This window comes from Alnus glutinosa, chromosome 5, assembly GCF_958979055.1.
Source record: "Alnus glutinosa chromosome 5, dhAlnGlut1.1, whole genome shotgun sequence".
Taxonomy (NCBI): Eukaryota; Viridiplantae; Streptophyta; class Magnoliopsida; order Fagales; family Betulaceae; genus Alnus; species Alnus glutinosa.
In genome coordinates this window covers 510180-531525 of record NC_084890.1, presented here as the reverse complement: position 1 = coordinate 531525, position 21346 = coordinate 510180, and the positions used below count along the sequence as shown (strand labels likewise).

The 21346-nt window shown below is 37.0% G+C and overlaps 1 protein-coding gene across 1 annotated transcript; it reads left to right on the top strand.

Moving 5' to 3' along the window:
• Positions 1-1364: 1364 nt before the first annotated feature.
• On the top strand, positions 1365-21314 carry LOC133869863 (sister chromatid cohesion protein PDS5 homolog A). Its single transcript, XM_062306959.1, has 33 exons — positions 1365-1621; positions 3764-3967; positions 4080-4261; positions 5752-5878; positions 6008-6226; positions 6332-6548; positions 6642-6787; positions 6884-7029; positions 10152-10301; positions 10437-10485; positions 10570-10761; positions 11719-11901; positions 11992-12146; positions 12228-12354; positions 12515-12664; positions 12782-12841; positions 13026-13162; positions 13303-13420; positions 13589-13723; positions 13818-14014; positions 14792-14954; positions 15113-15259; positions 15844-15924; positions 16018-16686; positions 16799-16909; positions 17959-18038; positions 18287-18338; positions 18527-18613; positions 18727-18764; positions 18956-19018; positions 19103-19254; positions 20188-20750; positions 20841-21314. Exons 1-33 carry the CDS (start codon positions 1529-1531, stop codon positions 20883-20885), a joined length of 5238 nt encoding a protein of 1745 aa, XP_062162943.1. The 5' UTR covers positions 1365-1528; the 3' UTR covers positions 20886-21314.
• Positions 21315-21346: the final 32 nt, after the last annotated feature.

Genomic DNA, 21346 nt, shown 5'->3' with positions numbered 1-21346 from the left:
TTTCCCTTATTGAAAAGCACGAATTAAGTAATTTGAAGGATTTTTTCTCTTGTTTGTTTGAACTTTGTTTTCTACCAAATTAGGGATTCTTAATTGATGAAATAAAGTTAGTTTCTTTTTATCGTTTGTGTTAATTAAGACATTCATTTGGCCCCACAATTTCGTTTTTAAAAAAACAACCACATTTTTAAAAACAAATCACAAGAAGTAATACGGTTGAAGATTGTGTATGAAATAAAAATAACGGTTTAAAAACGTGAATAAATTAATTTTTTCAAATCGCAAGCAATGGAACGTATTTTCAAAAATATATATTTAAAAGTTAATTTGCAATTTTAAAGATTAAACCGCGATTATACAAAACACTCAATTACGTTTTAAATGGTTGCATTTTCATTATAGGTGTTAAAAAATCGTTATTTTTCAAACCACACATTTTCAACCCACTAAAACTAAAGAGAAATGATAGAGCATTTATTGTTGTCATTCTTAGGTCCTTCTATGCTGACTTGGCACAAAATAAAAGAGGAATAGATAGATAATCGGTTTCAAGCAGTATTTTATTTTTATTATTTTTATTTATTTTTTAATTAAAAAATGGTGCAAAATCAGCATATAATAACCCTAAAAGTTTCCAAAGTTTCACGGGTTATATATGTAATTGCATATCATTATAATTAGTGAAATTAAAACTTCAATTTATACCATTAGAATAGCACATAGATACGTGTACGTGTGAAATGCGATTTGAAATTTTAAAAAGCTAGAAAGAAAAAGTTGTTTTAATCTCCATCTTCAACGCAATACTACATGGAATAATGATGGATTCATGGGATTGATTAAACTCTTGTAATATTTTTCTTAAATGATGTTTGTTAAAAATATACGTATAAAAAATGATTTAATTGGTGCATCTCTTGAGCGTGCAAAAAAAAAAAGAAATCTTTAAAAAAAAGAATTAAAATACACAATAAATTTTAAATGGTTAATATAAAAAGTTACATTAAATACGTTACATCATTTATCGCATTTATTTTACACATATTAATATGAATAATTTTAAGTATTTTTTTTTTAAAAAAAGAAAAAGTAATTGACATAAAAAAAAAAAAAAAAGGTCGATTAAATACAAATAGATTAACGAGGTTGAAATAAATGTATTAAAGGAGTGTTACTCTTGTACTTGTGATATAACCCGGGCTTCGTTTTTTAGTTCATCGAAGTCGCATGTTTGGGTAGTTGCGCGTAAAACAGAAACGACAACCTGAAATAATAAACATCTGTTTGGGGGCGTCAATAGCAAATATCGGGATAGATAGAGAGATACACATTACGTTACATAAAAAGTCAGCATTTCGTGAAATTTCGCTTACATTTGGAGTTCATTTAGCACACTCGTTCGAAAGCCCCGACCCCCGAGAGCGAGAGACGGAAGGAAGCCCTCTTTCTTTGCTGAACCTCTGGACACGAACCACATGAGCGAAGAGCTCGTAGAGCCCTCCAGCGACGCCGTTTGCTAGACCGAAGAATGGCTCAGAAGCTTCAGCAGCAGCTCAGGGAGGTCGGATCCAAGCTTGAGACCCCTCCCTCCACCAAAGACGCTCTCGTCAAGCTCTTGAAGGTACGCCATTTCCTCTCTGTTCCGTTGCTGATAAACCTTAGGAAAAGCGATGCGAAAGAAATCACAATTTGACTCTCGTGTGAAACAGACGGAATTAGTGAGCTCAAGTGAGTTAAGTATTGTGCTAGGGTTAATTCAACGTGAGTTTATATAGTATTTGAGCTAAACAGTGAAAAAGTTTAAAAATTTAAGGTTTTTTTTTTTGGTTTTTTAAGTTAAAACGGAGTGTTTAGTTAATTTAAACTTGCTAACGTCGAAATTAATCCTTTTGACGGAACTTTGGGAAGAGGAATTGGTTGAATTAGGGTTAATTCGCACATTGCTGTTTCGAATCTCTTTTTCGTTTTATGGTGGAAAAATTTGTGTTCGTGTTCTGCCATTCTGGTTGTTGTTTCGTGAAGTTTATTTGGTTTAATTGGGTGGTGAGCCGAGGAAAACGAAAGAAACTGAGACTATGAATCTTATGTGTTGTATTTGTTTGGTTTCCAAGGACTGAATTAATCAACCCAATGGGGTCAACTGGTTTGTAGTAGGGCGATTGAAGGTCTTTTTGTTGTCTTTAGGGTAAACCCATAAAAATTATGGCTTTTGTTTGAGGTAGAAAGTCATAATTTTGATGGGAGTTTGAGTGTATCTGGTTGAAGTAGGATTTGTGCTGACTGTAGGGCTAATGTGTTATGATCGGTGAAGCGGTCTCTAATTTGAGTTAATTTGGCAAAAGATTAGTGACATTTCATGGTGGCTCAGCTTCGATTTGTACTTCCAGTTATCCTTATTGGATTTCTCGAGCTAGCTGGGAGTTATCTGGACAGAGCATTGTAGCCAGTTTATGCTTTGAACTGTGCTGCATGGAAACGTCAATGATGCCATGTTGGGATCTGACTGCTGCTTAATACTTGATGAGATAACTTCTCTATGTACACCGGATATGTCACAGATCTTGGTTTGAGCTGTATTAATTACTTTCTCAGCACAATCTACTGGTCCTTAGGTGGGGACATATGGTACTCAATCTGTACGGTGCATGTGGTCATCACCTGATACTACTTAGAATTGTCAGCTTTGATTCAGAAGCACGAGAGGGCAGTTAGGATGATCTTGACCTGAAAATCTATGGATGGAGCACTTTCTAGTTTGACCCAAAGAATAAGGCTGTTATAAAAGACTTGGATTGTTGGTACTGGAGACATAGTGGTTTTTTTGGCATGTTTTGTTGAAATTTGATAGTTGTATTGGCGCTTGGATGTATCATACTGATCTCATGAGGCTGAGACTTGGAGCTCAGTGGTCATCATACAACGAGAAATGTTTGACCATGTCAGTTTCTTGGCATTTCTCTTCTATAGTTGCTAGAGACAGCTAGTTTTAATTTAATTTTTTTTTTCATTCTTTAGTTGGGGTTTTTCTAATTCAGGAATGAGTAAAAGATATGAAAGAGCGCTACGATAAAAGAAAATGATACAAGTTTGCATTTCCAAATTGAGGTCATTATGTTGAAAGACATGATGCAACAGCTAAGAGCAAAGTAGATAGCAATTATGATAGAACATAGATGGTGATTAAAACAGTCAAAATTCACAAGTTTCCTTCTGATGGGGCGTATGCAGAATTACCTCATGTCTTTACTTGTGGCTAGTAAACAGACATTCACAACTTAAATTTCTTAGTTCTAACTTGAACAGCTGAGTTTTTTGATCAATTAAATCACCCGTCTGGAATTTTTTTCCTTCGATAAGTCACCTGTCTGAAATTCTGTTGATTGGGCACATTGAACTAACACCTACTAGTTGCACCTAAACCATATATATCTAGATTGCCCCATTCCTCATGCTTACCCTTTTTCTTTGTTTTCTTATCTTCTTTTTCACTTATTTCTGCCTCTTAGAACCAGTCCTATCTTTTGTTATTACTATTGTCTGTCCTATATTATTCTTTAGGCCATTTATAAATTTGTGATGGGTAATGCTTAGTGGTAAAGCATGTTCTAATGTATTTTTTCATGGGAAAACTGTAAAACATAATTATAAAACAAAATTCAATTGACTCTGTTTGATGCGGAAACTTGTGATATCATATGTGAAAACTAGGTTTCTTATTAGGCTACTTAGAATATTTTATTCAATTTTTCCTGCCAACTTGCAGCAAGCTACAACATGTCTCTCTGAGTTGGATCAATCACCATCGGCTTCAATCTTGGAGTCGATGCAGCCTTTTCTTAATGCAATTGTCAAGCCAGAATTGCTGAAGCACCAAGATAGGGATGTCAAGCTTCTTGTTGCGACATGTATTTGTGAGATCACTCGTATTACTGCACCTGAAGCCCCTTACAGTGATGATGTTCTAAAGGTGTGTTTCTTTTAGACTGGGCAACTGTTTAATGAAGTTGGTCATGGTTTCCATATTAACCCTATAGTTGAAATTGTACTCCCACCTGATTAGTGTTGGATCTATCTTGCAGGATATCTTTTGCTTGATTGTAAGCACATTTAGTGGGTTAAGTGATACGAAGGGTCCATCATTTGGTAGGAGAGTTGTCATTTTGGAGACTCTTGCAAAATATAGGTCATGTGTGGTAATGTTGGATCTTGAATGTGACGATCTGGTGAATGAAATGATTAGTACATTTTTTGCTGTTGCCAGGTATTTTTTCCCCATTTTTTGTTAATTTCAAATCACTTTCAAAGAATGTGATTGTTTTAATAGTAATACGATAGTTATTTCTGAAACTCATATTGTAAAAAGATAGTTATTTCAGTTCCTGCTGTTTTGAGGCTGTAAGTCATCTTTCTTATCTAAATTTTTAAGTTCTTTTCTCATAATGGTCTACATGTCGGACATTGTCAATGGTTATATAATATAGTTTGCAATTTGTTCTTCATTTGTGGCCCAAATAAGAGAGGTATCTATAGAAACTGTATATCTCTGTATCTGTTGGAATGGGAGATGTGAAACTTAGGTAAGTCATGACAAGACCCAGAAAATGGTTAAATATTATCATTTGTGCTCGCTCTCTCCCCCTTTCTATCTACTAGAGGTGATTCATTGTATGTTTGTGGATGTTAAATAAGTTTTTCCCTTTGATTTGATAGAATTTTCACTGGGTGCTGATTGATAGGCTAAAACATGGGACGATCACTGGTTCTCATTAGTAATTTTTCAGTATTTGCTGGAATTTGATTCTGAAATTTAATTATAAGCTCTAATAGGGTTCAAAGGTTTTCTGGAATAGTGGGCTAGTATGTTTTGCATTGACAATTCGTGGGTGGATGTTCACTGGCTGTTAGCTTTTCCCTACTTTTTATTTCTTTTTTCTTTTTTAATCGAAGGAAGGATGTCTTCTGTAATCCCAAGGGGCGGCGAAGCCATGACTTGCTCCGTGTGGTGGGGGCGCGTTGCATGGGTTCGGGGTTTAACCTTCAAGGGTGGGTACACAAATTGGCTTTGCCATGGGGGGGTTCCCACGCGGTGGCATTTTTCTGCTGCCATTTATCCTTGATCCAGTTGTGGTTGAAGTTTTCATCTCTCCTCTAACTGAGTACTCAGACTTGGGTGAGACTTTGAAGGGGAGTGATCAGCAAGAGGGAGAGTTAGGGTTGGATGGAGAGGTGGGTGATTTTGGCTACTCCGAGGTAGTGCAATGTGTGAAGGGCATCCATCCCATTTTGGGGATCTCTTGTGGGGGTAAGGAGAAAAAGCTTTTGGATCTTTTGACAGTTCTTGAAGAGGAACAATGTCATGAGGTTTTGGTTTCTCCTTCTAAACCGAAAGGTAGGAGGGAGCTTAAAAACTTGGAGTGTTCTATAAATTTTGATGCTAGAGGTGATTGCTATAGCCGGGGTAAAGGCAAGAGGGTTCATTCAGTGTTCTGATGAAGCCCAAGGCTCTTGTGAGGGAGTTCTGCTTGTGGGTGTCTTGTTATAGTTCGGGTGGTCTTTTTGTAGTCCTTTCTTTTGGGTTTTTGCGGGTGTCCTTGGCTAGGTTTTCTTTGTTGGTGATCCTTTTGTATACTTCTTGTGTACTTAGGAGTGCCTTATGTTTTTTATAATATTTGTTGATTACCTATCAAAAAAAAAAAAGGGATGTCTTCTGTAGATCTGATAACCGCCATTCTAAAATTTTGTAATGTGCAGTGATGATCATCCAGAAAGTGTTCTGTCATCAATGCAGACAATCATGGTCGTTCTTTTAGAAGAGAGTGAGGATGTCAGGGAGGATCTATTATTTGTTATATTGTCCATATTGGGTCGTAATAAAAGTGTAAGTACCTTTTCTCTATGTTGGTATATGCAATTGATTAAAGTACCCTGTATTTTTCTGCTATTACGTTAAGTATCGCTTGTAAAACTGATTTATTAGGGAATTAATTTTATAGAACTTGAATTCCAGGATGTTACTATGGCTGCAAGGAGGCTTGCGATGAATGTTATAGAGCACTGTGCAGGAAAACTTGAAGCTGGCATAAAGCAGTTCCTTATATCATCAATGTCAGGAGATAACAGGTCGGTGAATAGTCAAATTGACTACCATGAAGTTATTTATGACATATATCGCTGTGCTCCTCAGATCCTGTTAGGAGTAGTCCCATACCTCACAGGCGAACTACTGGTAATTACTGATTCAGAGGCTTACGTTTCTGTGCTTCATTAAATCTATTTAATGATATTTAATTATGATAAAAGGCTTCTCAGTTACAAGTTTCAACATATGCAGACTGATCAGCTAGATACTCGTTTAAAAGCTGTGAGGTTAGTTGGAGATCTATTTGCTCTGCCAGGATCTGCTATTTCTGAAGCCTTTCAGCCAATCTTTTCAGAGTTTTTGAAGAGGTTGACTGACAGACTTGTTGAGGTTCGAATGTGTGTCCTTGAACATGTCAAGAGCTGTTTTCTGTCAAATCCGTTAAGAGCTGAAACTCCTCAAATAATTTGTAAGTGAATGGCATTGATTTAAAAATATAAATATGTACTTATTTATCAGAAAAAAAATGTGATACTAACTTAGATCTTGGTCAACTTTTTAGCTGCACTTTGTGACCGGTTGTTGGACTTTGATGAAAATGTTCGAAAACAAGTTGTTGCTGTAATCTGCGATGTGGCATGCCATGCTCTGGATGCTATTCCACTTGAAACTGTAAAACTTGTAGCTGAGCGCCTTCGGGACAAATCTGTACATATGCTTTTCCTTCTGTTTTTTCTTATTTGTTTTTGTAACCATCCAGTGATTCTTGTTCTTTCTAATGGTTTCTTTTGCTCTTGATTCCAGCTGCTTGTTAAAAAATATACCATGGAGAGGTTGGCTGAGATAAACAGGGTTTATTGCGTGAAATGCTCTGATGGATTGATCAATCCAGATGATTTTGATTGGATTCCGGGGAAGATTTTGAGATGTTTCTATGACAAAGATTTCAGGTAAATATTTTAAATTTGCATGCTGCACAAGATTTTTCTATTGAGCGGCATCCTCAATCCATTTTCTATTATTCAAGGGTAATGGGTTATATAATTAATCTGTTGAGAAACTTTATTAATTGTTTATGAGTTGAGCTGTTCAATAAAAACCGGAGTTGACAGTTGACAACGGCTTACATGTTTTCATTTTTTTCTATTTAAAAGACTGCAGGTTTAAAAGTCTTGCAGAAGCAGGAAAACTTAAAAACAATAATATAATTTTGTGAGGCTCTAGGAACAACATTAACTAATTCTAGAGAAAAATTTAGTAGGTTCTGTTTAACAGAATGAACCAATAAACTGGATTTCTCCATATCCATGTCATGCATAAATATATGTCTTTGTAACTGCAACAGCTGTGGCTGGTATTGTTAGTAGTCTATTATGCAGTTGCATTTGGTTTGGTCTAACTCCTGTAATCCCTTCACCTAGTGAGGAGTGCAATCTGCTCTTTGGTTTCTTCTGTTAAGACAATTACATACCCAAATAATATACATCAAGAATCTCCCTTGAGTAGATGCATTCAGTTAATCCCAAGGAGTTGGCTCAAGTGGTGATTCTGGTGAAGGCCTTGGACTTTGGTTGCCCCATCAGGTTTAAGGTTCGAATCCCCTTAGGTGCAAACAATTCCTTGGGACCACTCCTCGTGGCGAAGCCATTACTTACCTGATCCGTGTGGTGGGGGTTTGTTGCACGGGTTTGGGGTTTTACTTTCAATGTAGGTATATGAAGTGGCTTTGCCTTCGAGGGGTTCCTCGTCATTTTAAAAAAAGAAATTAATACGGGTCTCTGCCGATGACTTAGTATGCCGTTGGGGGCGTCGTTCAAATCTATTTCTATTTGGAATGGGGTTGTTGAGAAGATGGAACGAAGGTTGGCTAGTTGGAAGAAACTATATTTATCCAAGGGTGGTAGAGTGACATTGATTCACAGTACTCTTTCTAGCATTCCTACTTATTTTTTTTTATCTCTGTGCCCTATTCCTGTGAATGTAGCTAAGAAACTGGAGCGGCTTCAAAGGGAGTTTCTGTGGAGTGGTTTGGTTGATGAGACTAGATTTCATTTAGTCAATTGGCATCGAGTTTGTAATCCAATCAAGGTTGGTGGACTAGGAGTTCGTAATGTTATTAATTTTAATCAAGCCTTATTGGGGAAGTGGATTTGGAGGTTCTCTCAGGAGTGCGATGCTTTGTGGAGATCGGTGATTGAGGTGAAGTATGGGAGTGTGAGGGGATGTTGGTGTTCTTACCGGTTACGGGGCCTTATGGTGTCGGTGTTTGGAAGTTTATTTGAAGGGGGTGGGATAATGTTGCCAAGTATTTGCGTTTTGAGGTGGGTGATGGGTCTCATATTCGCTTTTGGCATGATTTATGGTGTGGGGACAAGCCTCTCAAGTTCTGTTATCCTGCTTTGTACTCTATTGCTCGTTCTCCTGATGCTTGGGTGGTGGATAATTTGTCTGTGGTAGGAGGCGTGGTTCATTGGAATGTTCTCTTTACGCGCTATGCTCAGGATTGGGAGGTGGAGATGGTGATGTCCTTCTATGAACAGTTATACTCTACTCGGGTTCGACATGGAGAGGTTGATAGGGTGGTGTGGAATCTTTCCAAGAGGAATTTTGAAGTGAAGACTTTCTACAGAGCATTAGTTTGTCACGAGGCGGCTTCTTTTCCTTGGAAGGGTATATGGCGTGTAAAAGCTCCGAAGCGGGTGGCGTTCTTTGTTTGGACAGTGGCTTTAGGAAAGATTTTAACTCATGATAATTTACATAGGCGTGGTATTGTGGTGGTAGAGTGGTGTGTTATGTGTAAAAAGCATAGGGAATCCGTTGATCACCTTCTTCTTAATTGTGATGTGGCACGGGTTGTTTGGAGTTCTTTTTATAGCTTGTTCGGGGTGGAGTGGGTTATGCCTAGTAGTGTCCTGGATTTATTGAGTGGTTGGAATACTTTGCTGGGTCGTGGTCCTGTTCTCCGTATTTGGAAGCAGGTTCCTTTATGTGTTTTGTGGGGCTTGTGGCGTGAGAGAAATTCTAGGCTTTTTGAGGATATGGAGGTATCGGCTGGGGCTCTTTGTAGAAATGTGCTTAAAATGTTATATCTTTGGGTGTCGGCGCATAGCTCGGGTAGTATGCTGTTCGCTGATTTTTTACTTTCTTGTTCGTTTCTTTCCTCTGTTTAGGGGCTCTTTGTATACTTCCTGTGTGCTAGGGTTGCGCCCCTTTGCGCTTTTTAATGAATTCTTACTCATAAAAAAAAAAAAAGAAAAAAAGAAAAAAAAGAAAAAAAAAAGATGCATTCAGTTCATCCATGAGTGTTTCATAAAGGAACTAGATCAAGGTTGCCCCATGAGCTAATCCCTGGGTTGAAAGTTGTCACATATATGACAGTTCAATTTAAATGCTAGCATAGGATTGTCAGATTTTCCACATTCTGGGTGTCATTTGGAGATTCACCATTTTATACAAGCAAAATTTCTGTTTTTATTCAAGCATGGAATTTATTGCCTTTGTTTTTCTAGATGAAAAGGCTGGAAAAATTTAAAATTTTCGTTGGGTTTTGATTTAGTAGATATAAGTATCATTATAACCAAATCTCATGTATGTTAAAAATGAGAATGCTATAGAATAAGAATTTATAGTGATGTTAATATCCTAGGTTAATGTTAAGGCTGTTAACGTTTCTGGCAAAATTAAGGCAGTGGACTTGCACCCTACAGGCCAGTCATTCTTTGACCAACAGTACATTTTGTTACATAAAATTTGATTTCTTGTCTTTCGCCTGTTATCACTTTTTTTTTCCATGGGATGTTTTCAGCAGTGAAGTGAAAAGGGAAAAATGGAAAATTATTTTCTTTGCTTAATATTGGGACGTAGGTCACTTGATGTGTTTTTTCTTGTGAACTAAAAGTGGCGAAAGACCCCTTGATACATCTATACTTACTTACTGAACTGTGGGAATAGCTAACTTCAGATGATTTGATCCTAAGATGATGCCCCAAAAGTATTTGCTCTATGCCCACACACACTCAATTTTGTTTCTTTTTGCCAAGTGTTCATGTTCATAATTACTTCAATTATGCAGATCAGATACAATTGAATCTGTTTTGTGTGGGTCCCTGTTCCCAATTGAGTCCTCTGTTAAAGATAAAGTTAAACATTGGGTAAGAATTTTCTCGGGATTTGATAAAGTTGAGGTGAAGGCCCTTGAGAAGATACTGGAGCAGAAACAAAGGTATGTTATATAAATGTGTTGTTTTAGCATCAAGAAATTCCATTTATTTGACTTTTGATGGACCTCCCAATCTTTCATTTTGGTAGTTTATGGGTTGTGGACTGATTTTGGGGGAAATTTCCTCTTGGGTTGCAGGTTACAACAAGAGATGCAGAGATATCTGTCTCTTAGGCAAATGAATCAGGTTTGTAAATGTTGGAATTTATAAAATATTGAACTGTCATGAGCAGTATCAAGATCAAAGACATTGATTGTTGTTCAAATACAGGATGGTGATGCTCCTGAGATCCAAAAAAAGGTTCTTTTCTGCTTCCGAATTATGTCTCGCTCATTTGCTGATCCTGCAAAGGCCGAAGAGAATTATCAGATTCTTGATCAATTGAAAGATGCTAATATCTGGAAGATTTTGACAAACCTTGTTGATCCAAACACTGGCTTCCATCAAGCTTGTACTTTCCGGGTAGGGACTAAGTTACTGATTAGTAACATGTATTTTAGAGCTGGTTTGTTCAGGTCAAAGGGTTGTGAGGAATGGGTAGCATTGCATTAGAGGGTCCTTTATTAACTCCTTTGTTTGGTTTTGATTGGACTTGATATATTGTCTAAATATGAAAATGGAAAACCCATTATGAGGTGAGATTCACAACTGTTATATTAGATGTTACTTGCAAATTCTGCCAAACCTTAGGAGTAGTAAAAATAAATTTTGACCAACTATGTGCTTTCTCTACCATGATCACCTGCATTAGCTTGTCATAATCTTAGTTCCCTTTCACCATCACTACCACTAGCACTGCGACCATATTACTTCACATATAGGCATTGTGCTATCACTACTACTGACTGCTACATTTGGACATCCGCCCATATGTCAACAGTTGCAACACCTGTTGCTGTCTCTACACTTTCTTAATACAATTGTTTTTCACCTTGGCAATTCTTATTACCACCCAAGGTTAAAAGAACTCATATTCACATCAGCTCCATTGCCATCACTATCGTAGGTACAGGCACCATGATCACCTAAGATAACTTTGAACACCACCATCACTCTTACGACCAGCTTCAGCTATTTGTTGCTACAATCCCAAGTTCAACTGCTCAAGCTGCCGTTTTGTTGCTTTTAGCAGCATCACATCTCCAACACCTGCACATCCATCGCAAACTTGTCACTGATATAGTTTTGGAATCAGAGTATGTTCACCCTTAAGAAGATTGGAATGTGATGATCATTTAAACCATTTAATACTTGTTTTTAAATTTTCAAATTCATAATCTGTGCCAAGGACTAATTTCAGTCTCATGAACCTCCTTCACCTTCATCTATCTTTATTAATAACAGTGGGAAACTCCACCATTCCTTTTTTTTTTTATTTAGCTTGGAATGGTTTCATATGATATTTTCATTTACTTTCAGGATGATTTGCTTAGGATACTTGGCGAGAAACATCGACTTTATGATTTTCTGAGCAATCTCTCTGTCAAGTGTTCTTATTTACTTTTCAACAAGGAGCACGTGAAAGAAATACTTCTGGAGGCTGCCACACATAAATCTGCTGGAAATACTCAATACACTCAATCTTGCATGGATATACTAGTGGTAGATACATGTCAATCCTACATCTCATATCCTATACAGACTGGTTTTTCAAGATTCACTTAATTTTAGGTCTTTTGTGAACAATGTCAGCTTCTTGCTCGCTTCAGTCCAATGCTGCTTGGTGGGGTTGAAGGGGAATTAGTAATTTTTCTTAAAGATGATGATGAAATAATAAAAGAAGGTGTTTTGCATGTTCTAGCAAAGGCTGGTGGTACAATCCGAGAACAACTGGCCGTTTCATCAAGGTGCAACTCTTGAAATTTTTGACTTGTTATGCCAAGCCCCTCATGTATTATGTTTGTTATATCCCAATTGTTTACCTGCAGTTCCATAGACCTCGTATTGGAGAGGCTATGTTTAGAAGGCAGTCGAAGACAGGCCAAGTATGCTGTACATGCCCTGGCAGCCATAACAAAGGATGACGGACTCAAGTCACTTTCTGTTTTATACAAGGTTAGTTTCATATTTGACTGAGGAAACATTGATGCAATTATTTTTCAGTAAGGATATTGACAGTCTTTCATTCATCACCGGTAGATCTCCTCAACTCATAGCAATATCAATGTTCAGTTCTGGTATTTGCACAAGCTGATGTATCCTTCTCAATTTGCAGAGGCTCGTGGATATGTTGGAGGAGAAGACACATTTACCTGCTGTTCTACAATCTCTAGGGTGTATAGCGGAGACCGCAATGCCAGTTTTCGAAACCAGAGAGAGTGAAATCGAAGATTTCATAATGAACAAGATTCTGAAGTGCAGTAATGTATGGCTTTCAAGATCCACTGGACCTCTGCAATTATATTTGACCCTATCATAAAAATTTTCATTTATATGTGCTTCTCTGTGTTTTTTGATGTATGTGCATGGTTTACTGTTTCAGAAAGCAGAAGATGACACAAGTGCATCTTGGGATGACAGAAGTGAACTTTGTTTGTTGAAGGTTCGTTATTTTGGGGAGATTTGTACTTCAGTTCTTTTATTTGTTTCAAGATAATAACAGTAGCATTGGTGAACATGCCTTGCTCGGTTGTATATCCAGGATTTTAATCTTCTGACATTTTCAGCAAATACCTTCATGACTTGTTAACCCTTTTTTTTTTTTGTTTTTGTTTTGGGCGCTGCAGATATTTGGCATCAAGACATTGGTTAAGAGCTATTTGCCTGTTAAAGATGCCCATGTTCGTCCTGCCATTGATGGTCTTCTTGATATCCTTAGAAACGTACTTTCTTTTGGAGAGATATCAAAAGATATAGAATCGAGGTAATTCAACCACATGGAAACATTTTTTAATAACACTAATGAAATGCTTAGTTGATTGTTCTGATTTGATATTACAGTTAAAAGTTTAGCTTGTTTTATGAACCTTGGAATTTTATGTACAAGTTTTTGCCATCATACAGTTTTGTTGATAAGGCCCATTTGAGGCTTGCTTCTGCCAAGGCGGTTCTTCGTCTGTCAAAGTACTGGGATGATAAGATACCTGTTGATATCTTCCACTTAACCTTGAGGACTTCAGAGGTGGACTCCTTTCCTTGAAAGCTTCTCCTAGTATATATGATTTTGAATTTTTTTTCCTGTTTAAATACAGATAAACTTTTGTTGTCATCTTCATGCTAGTACAAGTTGGTCAGTTTTCACAAAGATCTGAAAGTGATGGTTTTATTTTGCCTGCTGCTGATCTTGTAGATTAGTTTCCCTCAAGCTAAAAAACTGTTCCTAGGGAAAGTCCATCAGTACATAAAGGATCGGCATTTGGATGGAAAATATGCTTGCGCATTCTTATTTAACATCATTGGATCCGAGCAATCAGAATTTGAAGAGGTATGCGAACTAAAATTGGTTCATTTATAGTAGATTCCATTTTCTTGTCAAGTGCATATTATTCATGCAATAATATAATTTGTTTGCTATGAAGGAGAAACAAAACCTTGCCGACATTATTCAAATGTATCACCAAGCAAAGGCTCGACAGCTCTCTACACAATCTGATGGAAATTCCTTGACAGCTTATCCTGAATACATTCTCCCATACTTGGTTCATGCTCTTGCTCAGCATTCATGTCCTAATATTGATGAATGCAAGGATGTCAAAGCATTTGAACTAATATACAGGTATATCTATTTCTTTTCCTTCTTCTTCTCTCTTTCTTTTCTTTTTCCTTTTTTTTTTTTTTCTTTTTTTTCTTTTTTTAATTTTTTAATTTTTTAATTTTTTTTATATTATTTTTTATAAATTAATCTCTGATGCTCAGCGTGTAGGTCTTGAAGCCATAATCTCATCCTCCACCCTGTTCCTATAGGGGGAGGTGCGGTTTGCGATAAAACTCACTGGCTATTTCACTTTTTATATTTTTCTTAGATGTATTTATAGTCACTGTTTCATATGAGTTCTCTATTTCATGGGAGTTAGAATTTTATATAGAAGCAGAATGAAGAAAACTAAACCCAAGGCATCATGTATAAACGATGGAATCATAACACATCTGTTAATTTATATGCTATGGAATTAGCTGGTTCTCCTTGGTAGGGTTAATTGTTCTTGTTCTTTCACAGTCAGCATCATAACATGTCTGTTAATTTTAATGATATTTCGTTTACTTATATTAAAAAAAAAAGTGCATTTTCTGCATGCTCAAAATAATAAATTTTTTAGTAGTCTCTTCTTGCCAATCTGTTATTCAGTAATTTCCTTGAGCAAAACTTTTTTATGCTTGTTGCCTTACGTATGTACATGTTTGTGTCACTTATTCATCCCTTTTCATCACTGTATATTTTTGTGGCATGGATTTGAATATTACAGATTGTTTCAATGCGAATAAGGGTGAACCATTCTGGTATATATTGTGAATGCTCATTCTTACTAACCTTTCTACTATTCACGTTTTTCAGGAAATTGTACTTAATTATTTCTATGCTGGTGCATAGAGATGAAGACACCAAATCAGAAGCTAGTTCCAACAAGGAGAAGGATAGGGAAAGTATTTCCATTATTAGCTCTATCTTTCAAAGTATCAAGTGCTCTGAGGATATAGTTGATACAGCAAAATCAAAGGTTGGAGATATAATATACCTTAGCTTATTTTATTGGCTGCGATTCAGTTATTGCTGAGCATAATTCATCGAAACAAAAAGAAAAAGAAAGAAATTGCAGAATAATGGAAAGAGATGCAGAACTCCTAGCTTACCTTTATTGTCATTTGAAATTTTCAGAATTCACATGCTATTTGTGACCTTGGGTTGTCAATCACTAAGCGCCTAGCCCCAAAGGAGGATGACTTACAAGGGTTGACTGCATCGGTGCCTCTGCCCTCTGTGCTGTACAAATTGTTTGAAAAGAAAGAAGGGGATGACTCTGTGGTAAGTTCTGCAAAGAATTCAGTTGTCTTGTTTTATGTAATATGTACTGGATTGAATACCTGACGAAGAAAAACTTTCTGATTCTTCAGCATCTATTTACTTGCAGAATGCATTTTATTGTGGTACTCATGCAACGGCTTGATATCACGTCATTAGTTCTTATGTATGCAATTTTTGTAAAATTACTTGGAAAGGAGGTTTCCAGTCCTTTTCCCGTGCATGTGTGTGTGTCTGGTTCTGGCATGTCATAGATGAATTCAGGTATAGTTGTAGCCTTGGTTAGTTTCTGGACATGAAGTTGAATTTGCGGGAAATGGGCAATTGTGTCCTTATTTCAGTTCTAATTACTCACCAAAATGATGGGATGATTTGAGGAAAAAGCATTACTACCGACTGATATGTGAATGATTTGGACTGATGATAACTAACCCAATTCTGAACCTTATAAAAAAAATACCTTATTTACATAAAGTGTGGTACTTAAACTTCTTGGCATCAGTTACATTAATTCTTTCTAAAGTATCTTCAACTATGTTTTTCATTTTTATATAATATCCATTAATGTCATTTCCTGTATTGAACAGGCCCGTGATGGGCAAACATGGTTGGCTGATGAGAACATCTTGACTCACTTTGAATCACTTAAGTTAGAAACTGATGAAGAGGTATGTTTTGCCAATCAATAGTTTGGTATTGTTTGGTGATATTTTGCGCATCTTGCATCTTTTACTAAAATAGTTATTCTTTTATAACATCAGGTTTTTACCGAAGTCGCTCAGGATGAAGAACTGAAACATGGCGAAATAGATGGAAATGAAATACCTCTAGGGAAAATGATGAAATCCTTAAAATCTCAGGGGACAAAGGCTAAAAAGGTGAAAAAGAAAAAGTCTTTACCAGCTGAAGCAAAAAATGCTGAAAATGATGTTGACATCCTGAAAATGGTGAGGGAAATAAATTTTGAAAACATGGGGATGTCCAGTAAGTTTGAATCGAGCAATGGTCATGAACATTTTCCTAGTAAGAAAACAAAAAAGGATCGAGAGGATGAAAAAGGTAAGAAAAGAAAAGCTAGTGATGCAACATCCTTTCCAGTACCAAAACGCCCGAGGTCATCATCAACTCACAGTGCTTTCAGATCACCAGCAAGTACTTCTAAGGCTACTTTAAGAGCTTCGGGGAATGACTCACATAAAGCAAGAATTTCGTCATTTCAATCTGTTGAAACGGATCCAGACATTAGCTCTGATACAAAAGACAAAATATCTATGCGGAAGAAAATGGTTGAAGGATCAGAGTCAGACTTGTTGCTATCTTGCATTCGAAAGAAGACAAGCTTCTCGTCAAAGGATAAGGGCAGATACTCTGACCGAGGTCATAATGATGAGGTAAATGAAGTGGGAGAAGCCAGTGACCATGACATGGAGGTAAGCTCCGGTGCTGGTTAATTTGCTTTAAGAATACTTTCACCTCATGTTTTCCTGGTGGTCTAATGATATGGAGGTAAATGATATCGACTTCTTTTCTTACCTCTTGCAGAAGCCTAATGTGCTGACAGAGACTGATAAGATCAACACAAATAGTAATGTCAAGTCTCCCATGGGGTCTAGCAGGAAGCGGAAAAGGAGAAGTATCGCAGGATTGGCAAAGGTCAATTTTTCCACATCCTTTCTGCTCGACTTAATTAGTGGTTTTCTCATTAAATCACATCCATATGCTATATTAGTGGTTTTCTTATTTGGACAGTTACGTTTTTAGCTCCCTTTGTACTCAGCTTTCATGATTTCCTTGTTCTTTTTTCCCTTTCTTGCTAGGTGTTTCTCTTGTACCTGGGTTGCGCCTTTCGCTTATAATAATATTTGAATTACTTAACTAAAAAAAAACAATATAAGCCTACTTCTGTTTTGTGCTCCACAAAGTAGTGATGCCATCGAGAACCATGTAGTTTGCACTTATTATGTGGTCATTATAATTTATTTGTATGTTGCTATTGCTTGCCCGTAATGTACTTTTTCACTGTTCATTAGCTTTTCTCTCTTCTTTTTATTTCTTTAATTTTTTACTACTCTCCTTCACAGAAAAGGTGTGATTGCCAACTATTCTCGATAAAATTGATTGTGATTGTCTAAACAAAAGATATGTCTGAGCAAGAGTCTCCTACTATTAGCATTTCAAACTGTGACGTGGTATACCAAACTACAATGGAAAGTTTCCTTACTGGACTTACGATAGTGTACTAAGAAGTTTCATGTCTCTCTCTCTCTGTCCCTCTCACCATGCTTTTTATTCAGCTGAGCTGCGTAAACATGTTTCAAACAATTACAAGGTACACAGATTTTGTAGCCACGGTCCTGCTATCATGTCTCTGAAATTTCGATTTATGTTTTTGTTTCATTCCCAGTAGCAATGTTTCATGTATATGTTATTTATTTTTATGTGTATATAGTTTCCCTACTGTTATTTTCTTTTCCTTTTTTGTTTTTTGGGGATTGGTGAGTTACACACACATGACACACCCAGTGGGTCTTGAATCCTTGGCCTCCACCCTATTCTCTCAAGGGGAGGAGGTGCCATTGGAACAAGAGCTCATTGGCCCTTCTGTTCTTTTCTTGTATTGAGGTTTAACTGCTTACTCAATTTGAACTAATGGACTCTTGCAACATTTCATTTTTTGATCTGATGTAATTTTTCCTCCACAGTGCACATCGAAGGCTGGTGGACGAGATATCGAAGACTTGATTGGTTGCAGAATAAAAGTTTGGTGGCCTATGGATAAGAAGTGAGTCTTCTTGTCATCTATATAAGGCAGAACAAGAAAAGCAAAAGAAAGCTTGAGACTATACCTTCTTTGTCACACACACGCTCACATATCTCTCCTATGTCATTGTACATCAAGGGCCAAACCTATTTTTGAATACTGTTTTACTCTTTCTCCCTCCATGCACTTTCTTGTCAAGGGCCAAACTTCTCTCCTTTCTAATTTTTGCTCAAATATAGATCCTGATGTCTCGTTGCCAACATTCACAGATTTTATCAAGGCACGGTTAAGTCTTATGATCCTCTGAAAGGGAAGCATGTGGTAAGCTGCACCTTGTCCTCTCCCTCAGTCCGATTCTTGGGATTAGTTGATACAAGCTTTTTTACACTTGATTATTACTAAAAAGAATACTTTTTTTTTTGATAAGGATTATTACTAAAAAGAATACATTTTAATTATTTCACAAGATTCCTGTCACATAAGTTTCACACATTAATATCACATGGAAGGTGTTATATGAAGATGGGGATGTGGAAGTTCTTCGCTTAGAGAAGGAGCGCTGGGAGCTCATTGACAATGGTCGGAAGTCTTCAAAGGTTTAAGATCTTCATTAGCATTCTTTCCTCTAGCTGAAGAAATTCCATTATTTGTTTCAAGCAAAGCAATGAGTTGTGACTTATTTCTGACCCTTTTTCTTTTACCGTAACAGAAGTTAAATTCATCAAACGGCCCCCCTTCAAAAGAAGTGTAAGTGTTGTCTTCCTGATGCAGTATGTAGAGCATCCTCCTGTTCCATTGGTCAAATCAAATTTTTGAAAGGATAACTTGTAACTGTTTGGTTTCACTGCAATATTCTTGTTCATCTCTATCATCATTATTGCATGGTTCTGGCTTTGGTATGCTATCTTCCTTTCTTCATTTCTTTCATTCTTTTACAGGTCACCTGGGAAGAAAAAAAAAAATTCAAGTGGTTCGGTTTGGAATAAGGAATCAACTCAGATGTGAGTGATACTTTCATTTTGAACGCATTTTTGTAAGTTTAGTTACTTTTTTAGTATTTAAATTGTGTGATCTTTGTTGCCTAGTGTTAAAGGGAAAAGAACTCCAAAAAAAAATTTAAAGCATGGACGAAAGGGCGTATCAAAAAGTGACTTGGGTGAAGCTGAAGACAGAGGGAATTCTGACATACCAAGTCCTGAACCCACCTCAGTGTCGAAAGCTGATGAATTGAACTCAGGTGAAGTGTCTTATCAGTTTCTAATATTCCTTTATGTATGCGCCGGTAGACTTTGGAGTTTGAACCAGATGACATATCCTCATCCCATAAAGAAGGGGGTGGAGGGTGAGGTTTTGGGTTCGGCTATGTTTGGGTGCATGAGTTGTGTACTGATCAGAAAGAATCTCCAATTATATTTGTTTACGCAGGGCAAGTGCTAGAAAGTTGAAAGGCAATTAATTTTTTTTTTTTGGGTTGGCATTTGACTGAACATTATCCCAATATGTTACATGTACCAAGAGAAATATTTGTAGTGAACTCATTTTAATCTTTCATTAGATGTGGAATGCTGGCACCAGGACAGGGAAGAGTAAGATGTTGGCATCTTACGAAACACAAGCAAGTACAAGTTCATTATTTATTAAATGACATACTCGGCCCCTAAGTATACTTCCAGTGTACTTAGGAGCGCTTTATGCGTTCAATAAGACTAAATTTACTTATATAAAAAAAAAAAAAAAAAACATATTTTCTTTGTATAGAATATGGACAATTTTTACGTGTCCTTGGATGATTAGAAGAAAAGCATCACAAGTGCCAGGTACTGATTTGTATGGTGCAGTATGGTGCATGTGCTGCAAAATGGTGAAATAATTTTGAGCTCCAAGATGTGACATGCTTAGTTTAGCTTCAAATTCAACTCACTTTACCTAATGATGCACATAAATTATCCAGGAAAATGCTTTTCTATTTGTTATGTAGAATGTTTTTATTGGATCTATTTTGTTTTTTGAAATCAAGTACTGGTGAGTTGCCTTGAAATAAAAGAGTCAGAGAGAGAGAGGATCACATCTCTTCGGATTTTTTTCTTTATTCAAGTTCTTTGTTTTAATCCTGATTTATTAGACTTGTGCAGTTTCATGGTATTTTGAATTCTTATGTTTTTCTTTCCAGGTGATTCTGAAGGGGAACAAGCTGAAAGACTGGATGAGAACCTAACAGATAAGGAGGAATCTGAGAAGGAAGTTAAGTCAGTTTCAAAAATAAAACAGTTGAAAGACACGGAGAAGAGCCTGCATCATACAGATGAATCTGATGGAGAAGAAAACCCTGATCTTGAAGGGAGAAGTGCTGGAGATATCACGGAGAAGAGCCTGCATCATACAGATGAATCTGATGGAGAAGAAAACCCTGATCTTGAAGGGAGAAGTGCTGGAGATATCACGGAGAAGAGCCCACATCATACAGATGAATCTGATGGAGAAGAAAACCCTGATTTTGAAGGGAGAAGTACTGGAGATATCGAGTGTGTCCCACAAGATAGTCCAATTAGTGATGAAGAGAAATCTGGTTCAGAAGATAAAGAAGCAGATGAATCAAGCAGTGCCGGAAAAGAGGGAGCTAGTGAAGAGGACAAATCAGATTCAGAAGGGAGCCAAGCCAGTAGAAGTATTTCCAGAAAAAAGGAGAAACCTTCTGATGTTCGTGATGCTGAAATTTCTGATGATGAGCCTCTTGTATTTACCTCCACCCTTGGCTTTTGATATATAAAATTTATTCAGCTATGTTAGTGTGCATTACAAAACTTTGGCTCTTATGAAATGCAGATGAAGTGGAAACATCGAGCGGCGAAAACAAGCTCAAGACGGTAGGGTAAGCAGTTTGGCCATAGTAGCAGTGACAATAAGCTGTGGTGCTGTGGCAGGCTCCATTGTCTTCTTCTGTCCAGTTATAGGTGCCAAGGGTGAAAGAAGATGGATCCCATTCAATTCTGTAAACAGACTAATAAACGTACAGAATAGTTTCCTAGCAGCCATGTGTAGAATGTACAATAGCAGTACACATTCCCACGTTTAGGTAACCAGTGTTAGTGCATGTTAGAAAGTGGGGTGATAACAACAAATGACTGTGCTAGTGGTAGATGGTAGGGTTTGGCATGTAATTTGAGGTGTGGTGCATCTTTTTGATTGTTCTGATTGGTAAAGATGGGCCACATGTACAGTTATACGTGGGAATAGATGTATGTTAGTAATATTGATGTTTGATTGCTAACGGCCATGAAAGTGATGATCTTGCTGCTACTCTTGTCTACAGGCTTTCTGCTGAGAACAAA

Excerpts from the sequence above, each read along its gene's own strand:
- LOC133869863 (XM_062306959.1), top strand. The coding sequence starts at position 1,529 with ATGGCTCAGAAGCTTCAGCAGCAGCTCAGGGAGGTCGGATCCAAGCTT. Across the intron at positions 6,788-6,883 it reads AGCGCCTTCGGGACAAATCT|CTGCTTGTTAAAAAATATAC; the intron begins GTACATATGCTT and ends TCTTGATTCCAG. Across the intron at positions 12,147-12,227 it reads CAACTGGCCGTTTCATCAAG|TTCCATAGACCTCGTATTGG; the intron begins GTGCAACTCTTG and ends GTTTACCTGCAG.